General features: G+C 46.4%; 1 protein-coding gene across 1 annotated transcript in view; it reads right to left on the minus strand.

Moving 5' to 3' along the window:
- The window catches only part of LOC119853587 (epoxide hydrolase 1-like), a 66,621-nt gene extending 53,029 nt beyond the window's left edge, over positions 1–13,592 (minus strand). The window contains exon 1 of the mRNA XM_043511572.1: positions 13,102–13,592. Within this exon, the coding sequence (XP_043367507.1) occupies positions 13,102–13,148 (47 nt within the window). The 5' untranslated portion in view covers positions 13,149–13,592. The remainder of the gene's footprint in view (positions 1–13,101) is intronic.
- Positions 13,593–14,194: the final 602 nt, after the last annotated feature.

Consider the following 14,194-nt stretch of genomic DNA (forward strand, 5'->3'; position numbering starts at 1 on the left):
GCCTGCTCCATGCTGCTCCTCACTTGTACAACAGACAAACCCCCTCTCCTTATATGCCTGTCCCCCACATTCTCTTCACTCTAATTCCTCCTGAAAACGCTACCTCCCACTTATGCATTTCAGATGGGCTTTTCAAAAGGGCTGAAATGGCTTTCAAAGGACTTGTGCTTCTCAGTCACTTTTGAAAACCCCACCTTGCAGCCAGAACCTCCCACTGAAAGAAACAGAAATGATTGGAGGCAGTGGGAAGTGAAAAGCGAACCAACAAAACCCAGCCCAAACTGAACAACTTATTCTCTTCTCAGATATCCTCCCCCAGCACCTCTTCCCTCACCCACTCAGTCAGCCACTGGAATCTGTGAACATAAATGGGTTCTCATGGGTCAGAGAATTTGGGCCAAATTCTGTCTAATCCAGTCCATCTAGCTTTACTGTAGCATCACTGTAGCATCCAAATAGCAGTGAAATCCCTGAGGATCACGCCAAAGTAACTTCCATGACAGCACATCCATAGGATTGTACTGCAACCTCCCTCTTAGCTCAGCCCCAGGACCACACCTTTCCCCTCAGTGCCACCTTACCACCTCACTGTCTACCTCCACCTGGGTCTGTACCTTCCCCATCAGGGAGTTCCAGCACTGCAGGTTCTTGGAGTTTTAATAATGCCACCTGACTCGTGCAAAAGTAACATCTTTCCCAGCAGGTGTCCTTAGCCCCCCCATGAAGTGTTTGCTGTTCTCTGTTTGCAGATCTATTCTCATTTGTCATGTCAGCCCAGTCACTCATCACCTCCTAATGTTAATGCTGCACTGTCCAGGCATTGAGTGCAATTGTGGTAAAGCCGTCATGCTCCAGCTGGGCAAAGGTGGAGTCTCACTTGGTAAATATTGACAAGTCTGAAAGCAAAGAGAAGGCAGCTTTCAACAAGAAGCTCTCTGGCTCCTTGCGTTGATGGGCGACCAGGGAAGCTTCTTGCTTTGTGGTGAGCCTCTGTTTACAGAGTGGACAGAGGAATGGGTTTCCAGCAGCTGCGATGACAACAGCAAATTGATGGGTTCAGATGAGTCACCAGTTGGGTGCCCACTGCCCACCTGCAGCACAAGAAGTGGCTGCAACCACTTCAGTCTCTGGAAAAACAAGCTGTGTTTCTGTCTCTCCCAGCCGAGTCCATCACGCAGCTACTTCCAACCACTGACAGAGCTAAGGGCAGGCCTTGTGTGAAGAGTGCGTGTAGTACAATCACCCTAACAAATGCCCTGCACAGCTTTGAGTCTCACCCTCAGTCTCCAACAAGCCTGTCTTCCAAGTTCCCTGTCCCAGTCATGATCAGCAAGGTTACCACTGGAAGAGTATAGGACCATATCAATAGTCAGACTAGATAAGCCCTGTGGTCCATCTTGTTCGGTATCCTATCTCTGTCAGTGGCCAATATCAGTTACTTCAGAAATTCTAATGTGAACAATTATGGAATAACATGCTCGTAGGGGAAGTTTTTTCCTAACCCCTGGCAAATAGAGATTGGTTTATGACCAAGAGCAGGAGGGTTTTATATACTATTTCCTGTTGGATAAGGAACCCCACTTCTCTGCAAAGACTGCACAGACTTCCCCACTGAGGAACAGATGGAATTGTGATTTAGGCACTGGATAAGGACTCAGGAGATGTGGGTAAGTTACTGGATCTCTTGGTGCCCCAGTTCTCCATTTGTAAAACAGGGACAATAATACTTCCTCTCTACTGCTCTTTGTCTGTTTTGCCTACTTAGATTATAAGCTCCCTGGTGAAGGGACTGTCTTTTTGTTCTATGTCTGTGCAACAGCCAGCACAGTGGGGTCCTGGTCCATGACTGGGACTCCTAGGCACTATGGAAACACAAATAATAAATAATAATCTGATCTTTGTTGGGCTCCCAGGCACTACCACAAACAATGAAGAATGATAAGAGAATGGATCAGATACTAAAGTAATCTCAGATGAAAGGGCAAGAAACAGAGCTACCTGCTCTGGGGTGGCTCAGAGGCCCCATGTGACAAGGCAGCCTCCCTTTCCTTCTTTAATGTTCTCCTCAAATTTCTTTTTCCAAACTGCTTTCCACCCTGCTGTCTGGCCCACTGCCAAGCTCCCTCCCTCCCTCTGGATGAAGACAAAACTACCTGTCACCCCTGCACCTGTGAAACAAACATACTGTTGTGAGCACTTTGCAGAGAGCAGTTCCCTACCCTTGGGGCATGTGGTCCCCTTTCCTTCCTGTGCTCTGTTGTCCTTTTTTTACAGTTATCATTCTAATTTAGACTATCAATTCCCAGGGGCAGTGACCTCTTCTATAGCACCATGCACATTTATGGCAGTATAACAGCAATAGTAGTGGCATTGCCCCTTCCCAGTGTCCTACCCCCACTCATAGGAAACACACACCACCAGAGGCAGCGGAAGCTGGCTTGAAATGGGGGTGTGGTGTGGAGCCTCTCACCAGGGGTAGCTGCTCCTGTCCTGATCACCTCCTACTCTGGACGCTGTAGTGGCTGCTCCAGCCCCTTTGGGTCTCACTCTTACCTCTGCCCTCAGCAGCCACAGGGCCACAACCAATCTCAGTGGCCTGTGACATATGGGGGAGGAAACATACATCAGTTCCCATGATGCTTCCATTGCAGGGGTGCTAGCTCCCCCCCCAGGTTCTACTACCCTTGCACACTGCAGTGACCTAGTCTTAATTTCTGGGGTGGCATTTTTTAAAATGATGACTGAAAGTCCTCCATCCTTCCACTCTCATGGCCCATACTTTGCAAATGGTGGATGATGGCAGATCTATAGTGTGGGGACAGGAGGGCATATATGGAGCCACTACAAGTGGGGTAGGGCACAATGGCGTAGCCAATGTGTGTTCAAATGTCACAGTGCCACTGCAGCTACAAGACACAAGGAGCAGAACTGGAATGCAGCAAAGTGCCACTTGTTAAAATATCAGTTTTCTGACACGAATCTGGTTTCTACAAGGAAACCTGATTAATGCTAAAAAGTCTCAGTTGTTACTCTCCCTCTGTTCTCTCTGCACTGTGGCATCTCCCCAGGACCCTATATAGAAATGTCCTGTGCCTTTGGTTCCAGGCTGAGACCAACTCTTCTGCTATGGTTATTGGATCCTGTATAGAAGCCAGTGCCAAAGAGGCTGTGGGCTTCCTGCTATGGCAAATCTGCCAGCAGAAAAGGGTTATAGGGAATAAGCATAATGAGGCACATTAGCACAGAACTGAAAGGTGGGAGGGATCAGAGAGAGACAAGGGAAGAAGAAAAAGAGGAAGACAAAGGGGATAGATAGAAAGCAGAATGGACAGAAAGGAGGAACATTAATGAGAGGTGCTTACTAGTGATACCTTTGGTTGGTTATTCACTGAATGACTGTTCATACACCATCATTCAGGAGCTGTGATATCACTAGGAACTTAGACCTCATGGGGTTAGCAAGCTTCCTGCCTCTTCTGGAGGCAACCCACACTTGCAGGTCCTTATATCTTGCTTCCTCAGAGGATTCTGGGATCTGATGATATTATCTGTATTGCGTTTTCAGTGTACCTGGTGCTGCAACATAGGAGAATTGTGCCAAGTAACAGGTTTTTGCCCCAAATAACTTCCAGTGTAACAGCATGTGGGTACAAGGACAACACCATACAAGTACCAAGCATATGAAATAGTAACAAAATGGAGAATCTCATTATTTTGCCCTGGGCCTTTCCATGACCAGAGTGGGGCTGGAGTGCACCTCTGTCTGGGGTCTGAGCAGAGTATTTCCAGTGCAGGATCCATTTGGAACACTTTCTTTTCTCTGGCACAGACAGATGTGCACAGACAGACAGATGTGCACAGACACAGGGAGGAAACATCTTTTGGCTGAGAGGTCAGTGTATATTGGAGATCAGCAGTGGAATGTTTTTACAGCAGACACCCGGCGCTGTGCAACAGTAAACATACCTCCTGTGAGGAACGATGTTCTGACCCAACTGAGTCCCTCTCCAGGGACTGGATTCCCAGGGCCTATTCACAAGACCCCTGTGATATTTACACAGCTCATCTGTTGAAGACCAGCTGCCACTCAGCACAGTTTGTTTCTTCTCCTGATTATTTAGTTTGTATTTTCATTGCTCCTCCTGGCTGCCTCTTCGACTAGTTCCTGGAACCAAGAGGGTCTCTGGACCTTTGAGGCACCTATGTGCATAAGCCAGGCAGAGCAGCTGCATGATTCCTCATTGTTGAATGTGCTCAGTCAGCCCATACTTGTCTCCAGACTCCTCCATGAAAACAGGTGTCTCATCAAGTTCTGCTCCAGCCAGGGCAGGCATAACCCACGTTAATTTCCAAGCATAGAACCCATTGCAGCTTCTTCTCCAACATATGAAAACTCTCCTGTCAGCATCCGACATCTCTGTTCCCTTGGTGATTCCTGTTACTGAGGTGACACTGCAAGAAATGTGCTGAAAGCCAACTGTGCCCTTCTTGCCCCCTTTTCTATGACTCAGAGGGAAGGCAGAGGGGGCTCCAATGCAGCTACAAGAATGGCTCTTTGAGGAGGAGGAGAAGGAAGTCTTGTGGTAGTGATTCCAGTGATGAAGTTCATGTGTGCACAGAAATGTTTCTGAAGGGAAAGGGTCACTGAATGAGGGGCTCACTAAATCTACATGTTCAGGGCATTCCATAGGCTCGTATAATGAGAGGGGCTCCCAATTCCCGAGGCTACCTACCTCAAAGGAAATAGAGCTTAAAGTGGGTGTAATTCTAATGATCTTGTGGAAGGTGAGAGCACCCTGCACCGATGTTTGCAGGGGCACAAGGGTTCCTCCTGTGCTCATGTTTGCAAGAGTTCCCGGAATGAGCACAAATACCCCTTAATAAATGTTTGCTGTGCTCTGTCTTGTGGCTGTTAGGACCCCTGACTTGCACATGATTTCCAAATTCACCAAGAATAGCTTGAAGGGGCAATGCTGTACTGCTGGCATCTCCTCAGCATCTCTGTCAAGCAAGATTAGCAATGAAGGTACAGAACCTGCAGTCTTGTTTGTGGTACAAAGAGGGCAGTGTCTACCAAGCTTTCCCGATCTGAGATAGCTCAAATCTTCCATACTCAGAAATTCCCTGCTCTCTTGGTTCACAGGACTTTTGCCTCCACCACCTCCTCTAGTTCCTTTAATTAAGATCCAACCTCCATAACAATGAAACATTCAGTCCACATAAATTGTCCCTCATACACAGTATACAGCTATTCACAGTCCCCAGACACTGAGAGAAAGAGAGAGAGAGAGCTCTCTCTATAGCCCAAATGCATTCTAGAGGGTCAAAAACCGTGCAAAAATATAGGTTTCAGAGTAGCAGCCGTGTTAGTCTGTATTCGCAAAAAGAAAAACTAAGGTGCCACAAGTACTCTTTTTCTTTTTGCAAAAATATAATGAGCTTTCAAGAAAAGATAGATTAAAAAAAATCAAACATTCTTCAAATGTGAAATAGTAACTGCCCCTCCTTCCTCAGGGTTTTACTTGATTGAATCACTCAGTCTAAAACCAATGGGGGGGGGAGGGGGGAGATGACAACATTATTATTTGTTTATAGCACCCAAGAGGGTGCTTTTTAATATTGCATTATACCAAAAGCTAAGATCTCTTGCAAACCACCCCATCCAAAACCAGATTCCTAATGTTTGGCAGGAATTACTTGCTTGACATTCTTACATAGATGAGGCAGCTGCTCAGTAGGGTAGGAAATCTAGGAATGTTTACAAGTCAGGAATTATAGGGCATACAGAGGTATCTAGTCATCAGCCAAGGTTACCACTGGCTTGAGCAATCAGCTCAATGGACTATGGAACTGTTATTCAATTGTAATCACAAGTGCCCTGCACCATGCTGTGTTCTCACAGGAAGTAACCTGGCAGACAGGCCCCCACTTTGTGTCTGTGTGGATCAGTCATGATGAAAGGCATCAAGGTCTCTCTGCAAGGATGGTACTCATAGTTAACACAGCCACATTTTATGCCCTTGTCATCCTGATGTGAATCCACCTGCCAGCTCTTTTTTATATCACACGGCCACTGTAACTTTTCACACTATCCATGAGCTCCTCCACCTATCTATGGGCTTGTTCTCCATGAGACACAAGGTATCTGCCTTATCATAACTGCCTTACAGCCCATTTTACTGATTTTGTTCCATCACCTTGAGGACCCATGTTTCCACTCTATGGGTGAAATTCTGGCTCCACTGAAGTCAATGGGGGGGTGGTATTCCCACTGATTTCAATAGGATCAGGGTTTCACCCCATATGCATCCTATTACTCCAAAGATAAATGGTTTCATGCTACAAAATATGATACTGGGTTAACGGGAGTGGATGTAAAGCCAGGGTCAAATGAAAAGGAAACACTAAGTGGTTCCACATTTTGAAATCAAATCGGCTGGTTTTTGCAAACATGGAGACCATGGAAACTCCAGATCAATCAGTGCAGCAGCTCCAGAGACCTTACTGGAGTTCTGTGCTGAGATGGGCTCCCCTGCAGCCAGAAGTAAGGCCCACACCAAAGAAATGTCAAACCCATGATTCTGAAAGACAGTGGTGGCTGTGAGAGCGGTACCTCAGTGCAGGAGCATTGTTCCTGACTTAGTCCTCATGCTTCAGGTCTTCATATGCTGGCAACATGAGTTACTTGTCATAGATGCCACAGCCCATCATAGGATAACTTTTTCACTAAGAGGGTGGTGAAACACTGGAATGCGTTACCTAGGGAGGTGGTAGAATCTCCTTCCTTAGAGGTTTTTAAGGTCAGGCTTGACAAAGCCCTGGCTGGGATGATTTAACTGGGACTTGGTCCTGCTTTGAGCAGGGGGTTGGACTAGATGACCTTCTGGGGTCCCTTCCAACCCTGATATTCTATGATTCTATAATTCTATGAAATCTATTGCACTATTTGCTTGCAGTCTATCAGGAGGGGCATATGTCACAAAAAATTATATGACAAATTTAACTGCCCTGGAGTTGCTGTTCAAAGCTATAAGAATGCAGCATATAGGGCCAAGCCAGTTGTTTAGTGGCAGCATGTTGTACCGCTGCAGGTTGCTGAATTTGGGGGTTTGCGGGAGGGGAGTCTGTTATTGTCAACAGAAAACGTTCACAACTGAAATCTGGAGTGACTTCTTGGATACTAGTAGAGTCACTGCACTTTGAGGGTGGAGCGGATAGAGGGGAAGAAGTGAGGTGCACCATAGAGGAGTCTCCAGAAGCAAAGCTGTATTCGGTCATTAATTATTATATATAATGTATTACTTGTAATCCAGCAGTGTCCAGAGGCTCCCACTGAGATTGGGACCCTATTGTGCTAGGTGCTGTACAAACACATGGCGAGAGACGTCTCACACGATGAGAGACAGCTGTAAGCCAGGTTCCCCAGGGCTGAGGAGATCTCTGAAGGGGCAGCATTTGCTTGCCTATTTTTTTGCTGCAACTTTTTTCAATCTTTTAGACACTGTGGAATAGGAAAATGTATCAAACCAGGAAAGGGGGGCTTGGGGAGTTCCTACGGATCAGTGCTTTATGGGGTTAATGTGGACTTGAGAGGTATTCAGACAAGGACAGACAAGCCGAGGAGGAAAGGAGAGAGGCCGGATATAATTTTCAGAGGATTATAAGTCTAGATCTGGGTATTAAAAAGATGGAGTGAGGCTTCGTTTATACCCATGAAAGCTCGGCCTATGTCCTGCTCTGGTACCAGTGGGAGTCTCTAAACTAAAGAGAAACAAAAATGCAACTAAACAGAGTGCTGCCAATAAAAGCTCACTTGATTAACACAATTTCTCAACACACGATATAAAACACAGCAGGGTGGTCCATCATTCCTCTAAATGACATCCCTCTCCCAGCTACAAGTGCTTACTTATATTTTCAATAGCTATGCTGGGGGCATAAATCCATTAAATGTTTTAAATATTTCATATACAATACCCTCCTGAGCGAGGAGCGTGATGGTTTAGGCTTTCATTATATAGGATACAGCCTGGGATAAATTCTGCTCTCAGAAAAGCAGATGTAAATCTATCTCCATTAAAATCAATGGACATAAATTACACAGGTATAAAATCTGCTCTCAGTGATGCTGGATTTGGTCTCATTATGTCCAGTAGAAAGGCAGGAGGTGGGACACAGCAATGGAATACTTTAAGTATTTAAGTCAGATAAATAAATCATATTTGAGGGCCTTTGTTGCTGAAAGGAGATATTCAAGTCTGCCCAAAGCACCGTCTAAGTCATTAAAGGATTCCCAGGTGCCAGCATTTGGAAAGAGTATTAACTCTTCAAACAGTTTAAGCAGACTGCTGTTCTCTCTCCTGGCCCATCTCAGGTTTCTTCAGTCACAGCCCAGCTCTGAGCAGAGGAGGCACTGGGGATTTCAGAAGGGCAAAACTTTCTCTAGAACCAGAGAAAGCATTTCCCCCCACTTCCACTGCAACAACAAGGATACCCCTTCTGTTAATGCAAATTTAAAGCTACATGGAGGAAGGCCTGTGCAGTGTGTGTGTATATATGTATGAGGGAAATGAGGGGGAATGGGCTCATCAGCAGACGTGGTGCAGAAAGCAATGAATATCCATCCCTTTCTTCCTGTAAACAACCTGAATTGACTGTACCATTGGAACAGGAACAGAAGAAGCCACACAGCATGAGACAGCTGGGTTGTTTGAACATGTTGTTATGAGGCATCTGGTGACAACAGGGGAACCAAGAAACCCAGAATGGTTACTAAGGGTGAATGACCACAACATGGGGTGAGACATATTGCCAGACTGTCAATGCTCCCACAGTGAGACACAAACACTTAACCAGGAGGGCAGTGCAGATTGATGGCTCAGATCCCCCTTTGACTCTTAGTTCCAGTGCCTACTAAACTTTTATAATCTGGTATCTGAGACTGAGCAGAAGTTTCAGGTTAGAAAGAGTTTTCCGGAGAAAGATGAAGGGTGTCAAAACAGGATTTAGAGTGGAAAATAAACCCAGGCAATGCCATTTTTCAGCTCTTCTTGTATCTGGCTGAGATAGTAACGTGGCTATAACTAGATGGATAAGGCTCGTTCTAGATAAGAAGCAAAGCTAGCTAGAAGAAGCATTCTGAGAAAAAAAGAACGAGGAGTACTTGTGGCACCTTAGAGACTAACAAATTTATTTGGGCATAAGCTTTTGTGGGCTAAAACCCACTTCATCAGATGCATGCAGTGGAAAATACAGTAGGCAGATATATACATATATATATACACACACACACACACACACAGAGAATATGAAAAAATGGGGGTTGCCATACCAATTCTAACGAGACTAATCAATTAAGGTGGGCTATTATCAGCAGGAAAAAAAAAAACTTTTGTAGTGATAATCAGGATGGCCCATTTTAAACAGTTGACAAGATGGTGCGAGCAACAGTGGGGGAAAAATTAGCATGGGGAAATAGTTTTTAGTTTGTGTAATGACTCATCCACTCCCAGTCTTTATTCAAGCCTAATTTAATGGTGTCCAGTTTGCAAATTAATTCCAGTTTTGTAGTTTCTCGTTGGAGTCTGTTTTTGAAGATTTTTTGGTGAAGAATTGCGACTTTTAGGTCTGTAATTGAGTGTCCAGGGAGGTTGAAGTGTTCTCCGACTGGTTTTTGAATGTTATAATTCTTGACATCTGATTTGTGTCCATTTATTCTTTTGTGTAGCGACTGTCCGGTTTGGCCAATGTATATGGCAGAGGGGCATTGCTGGCACATAGTGGCATATATCACATTGGTAGATGTGCAGGTGAACGAGCCCCTGGTGGTGTGGCTGATGTGATTAGGTCCTATGATGGTGTCCCTTGAACAGATATGTGAACAGAGTTGGCAATGGGCTTTGTTGTAAGAATAGGTTCCTGGGTTAGTGTTTTTGTTGTGTGGTGTGTGGTTGCTGGTGAGTATTTGCTTCAGGTTGCGGGGCTGTCTGTAAGTGAGGACTGGCCTGTCTCCCAAGATCTGTGAGAGCAAGGGATCGTCCTTCAGGATAGGTTGTGAGGAAGTATCACTTCACTTTGAGTTAATGGAAGCCTGAGCCCCAGGGAGAGCAGGGCCGGGCAGTTGGGGCTGGCAGCCCGAGCCCTGCCCCTGTCAGCGGGGGAGCCGGCTGCCCAAACCCCAGCGCTCTGTGGGAGGCTAGCAGCCCGAGCCCCAGGGAGTGTGGGGCCAGGCAGTTGGGGCTGGCAGCCTGAGCCCTGGCAGTCAGCGGGACCTGCAGCCCGAGCTCAGTGGAGCTCAGTTGACCGGGGCGGTCAACGGGGTCCAGCAGCAGGAGCCCCACGGAGTGCAGCGTGCAGAGGAAATTTAAACTTAAATCCCTGGAAATATTCATTTTTAGGAGGGGGTTCATGAGATTTCACAATTTAGTGAAAGGGGTTCGCGGGCTGTTAAAGTTTGGGAACCACTGATCTAGTCTGTACCCAGGGTTGGCTCTAGGCACCAGCTAAGGAAGCTGGTGCCTGGGGTGGCAAATCAGAAGGGGCAGCACTTCGGCCGTTCTTGGGGCGGCACTCCTTCCTCGGCGGCCCTTCAGTGGCGGCTTTTTCATTTTTTCTTCTTTGTCGGTCCTTTTTTTTTTTTTTCGCTGCTTGGGGTGGCAAAAAAGGTAGAGCCGGCCTTGTCTGTTCCAGTCTCACCCAGCTCTGCCTTTCTTAACTGGCCTGCTGTTTCCTGATTTTCCAATATTTCCTCTTGGCCCTTCTAGATCTCTGGAGGACTGTCTTGTTGGTCACCCGATCTGAGTGGATTTTCCTTGGCTGGGGAGTGTGTATCTGTCCCCTTAGCAAAGGGCAGAGAAGGCCTGAGACTCTGTCACATCTATTCCAGGAGGTGAGGAGACACTGACCAGGCCACTATTAATATGATATCTCCTACTGGTTCCCATGAGGTAGTTAATGGATCAACATCTGTTCTTTCCTCTTGAGTTGTGATGCCCTAAGTAAACACCATGGAAGAGAAACTGTTTTTCTACAACACCTTTAACATCCAAGGTATCTCAAAGCACTTTACGAAGTCAAGTAGTACTAATAGTATAAAGCTTGCAGTGGCTATTCTGCATCCAGCAATAGCCTGCACACAGCCTCGAGCATTAGAACTGGTCTAATCAAAGAGGAAATGATTGACCCTGATACTGAAGTTTTCCTTGAACTCTTTTTTGAAAACTGCCATAGGATATTCAATGTCCCACCAGAGATGGTTGGAAGGGACCTCAGTTTAATATCTCACCCAATGAACGGTAACTCTAACAGGACAAAAAGAAAAGGAGTACTTGTGGCACCTTAGAGACTAACAAATTTATTAGAGCATAAGCTTTCGTGAGCTACAGCTCACTTCATTTGTCCAAATGCATCCGATGAAGTGAGCTGTAGCTCACGAAAGCTTATGCTCTAATAAATTTGTTAGTCTCTAAGGTGCCACAAGTACTCCTTTTCTTTTTGCGAATACAGACTAACACGGCTGCTACTCTGAAATCTAACAGGACAGCCATCCTATTAACTTGTGGTAGGATCTGAAATCTCTTTGGGGTAGGGGCAAGAGACCTAGCTGCACTGACAACAGGTCCGTGTGTGTTCCTGGAACACTTGACTTTCCCTTTTTGAAGAAGGTATTAGAAATGAAGCCCACAACCGAGTGTTGGACTGAACTATATCTGGTGTTGGTGCTTTGTTTCCCCCAGCCTGCCTGGCTCCTCACGGGCTTGCTGCTTTATCCTGGAACAGCCACTGATGGGAGAGGTTGCTTTCAAATTGTTTAATAACAGTGATGGTAACCTTTGACCTTGCTGAATGGCAGTGTTTTTGACCTTTCATTTGTTAAATAATACAGCCACTTACTTCCCGATCCTTATCAGTGTTTAGTAATTGGGGTCAGGACAAAGCAAGGCAGAGTACAGTTACCCACCAGGCTTTATTGAACCTGGAAGAATTTCCTTAAGCTATAGATTTCCTTTTCGATAATCTTCAGTCAAGACAGGCAGAGACTGGAGACTGGGTGGCTTAGGGGATCAGTAATGGGATAAAGAGCCTTTCAGCTCTTGGCATATGGTTTGAATCCAACTGTGGATGATAGTGATAGAAAGTCATTACCATGTTAGGGTGGCTGGCTGACCTAGGTGAACTGAGTTGGAGGTCTCAGTCCAGTTCCTAGTGGACAGGTGTCCATATCAAAAAAAATCACCATAACAATGGGTGTAGCTGGCAGTCTCAGCATAGAAACCAAAGACTAAATGGACTATGGAGACTGAACTCCCTTCTTACACCTACAGGTAATCTCTCCTGATCGGAATGAGGTACAATGAGGCAGGTGACAATGTATGTGGAAAACTTGAGTTGCTAGTGTCTGTGATGATCTGAAGTTAAATAGAGGCTGTCTCCAGGGTTAGCAATCTGACCCCTTTCACCAGAATTAACTAAAAATAATAGACCAGATTCTGTGCTGTGCCTCTCAGAAAGCATATCCCAGAGCTAACACTAAATTTAATAATGCTTGGTAGAGGGACAACTGCGAATAGTTTTATTTATATAGAAGGGGGAGACCAACCAAACATAAAAGTTGTAGCCAACAATCCCTGGGTCACTTTTTTCCCCAGATGTGAGTGTGAGGGGAAATGTGCAAAGAACCCAGGAAGTTAGATTTGATAAGGAATTTTTATATATAATTAACAAATCTTTAAGTGACTTAGAGCTGTCAAGCTGTGGACGTTACAGCTGTGGACTCATCAATCAGAACCACAGGATCTGATTAACTTTGCCCTCATCTTTCACTCTCTCCATCTTGCCTTAAAACTACAATGTAAGTACTATGGGGCAAGAACTGTTTCCTCTGTTTGTAGAGTGCCCAACACAATGGGGCCCAATCCTGATTGCTGCCCTCAAATGTTGCCATAATATACTAGATAAACAACAATAACATCAGTAAAAATGATACCAGAGGGGGGTGGGATTCATGGGGTTTTTTTTGGAAATGGGGAGGAAGCAGTCCTGAGTGGTACGCCAAACAGGATACATACAACAGTTAGCTGTCTTGCAGGTTCACAGGCTTACCTTGAGGGTGTACAGCCTCTTGAGGAGGAGATCTGATGTGTATCCATGCAGGTCAATCTGCTCCAACCACCTTCTTAAGAGACTGCTTGTCCCCGATGGCTCAGGGAGTGCTCCACTTTACACAGGAACAGCACACAGGGGTCTGTTTGGCCAGGCTGCCATCTCCAAACTCTCTTACAATCCTTGCTCTCTCCTCCATCACAAGGTGGAGCTACAGGAGAAGCTCAGGGCTGCCTCTTAATGGGTCACTATGCAACTCCCTGCCATGATTACAGGTGATTAGGTGCTGTCTGGATTTCTCCTCTCACTGGATTTCGTGGTAGCATTCACTCCCTGCCTGTTAATGGGGGAGGGAGGTGAGGCTGCAGAGGGAATTCTAGTCCTGCCAGTGGAATCAAGGATTCACCCCACACAAGACAAGAGGGTGCTAGTATAGCCAGTGCTTGGGAGCCCTTGAGATAGCTACCCAAATACATATTGATCCCCTCAGGCTCTCTGAGTGCTCCTCAGCCCCCTGAGTGCTCCCAGGCCCCCTGCCATCCTTTGGGGTCTTGGACTCCTGCCCTTGCCTGGGGACCTGCAAATGCCCAGGCCAGTCATGCCTGTCAGTGCTACTAAGTAGACTGGCCATTTTGTCCCTTGTGCCAGGATGACGACCCTGGTGTATCATAGAATATCAGGGTTGGAAGGGACCTCAGGAGGTCATCTAGTCCAACCCCCTGCTCAAAGCAGGACCAATCCCCAACTAAATTATCCAATTCCCGCCCCCATACCTAAATGGCTCCCTCAAGGAGGGGGCTCACAACCCTGGGTTTAGCAGGCCAATGCTCAAACCACTGAGCTATCCCTCCCCCCAGTGAGAGAGGCCGTCCCCCGTGCAATGCACTATGTGGCAATGCCCGTTCCCACCCCCACGCTCTCTCTCCAAGTGGGAAGGCTGGGGCGGAGGGGTGTCAGGACTGGGTGGGACAGGCTCTAGGGGGGCTGCCCCTGGCCAAGGTGAAGGAGGGAAGCCACATTATGTCCTGTATGTGTTTCTTCAGGTCAGCTATTCTGGGGAGAAACTGGAGCTGCGATTGATCGGGTGTTGCTA

Source organism: Dermochelys coriacea, chromosome 3 (genome assembly GCF_009764565.3).
Source record: "Dermochelys coriacea isolate rDerCor1 chromosome 3, rDerCor1.pri.v4, whole genome shotgun sequence".
In the NCBI taxonomy this organism is placed as follows: domain Eukaryota; kingdom Metazoa; phylum Chordata; order Testudines; family Dermochelyidae; genus Dermochelys; species Dermochelys coriacea.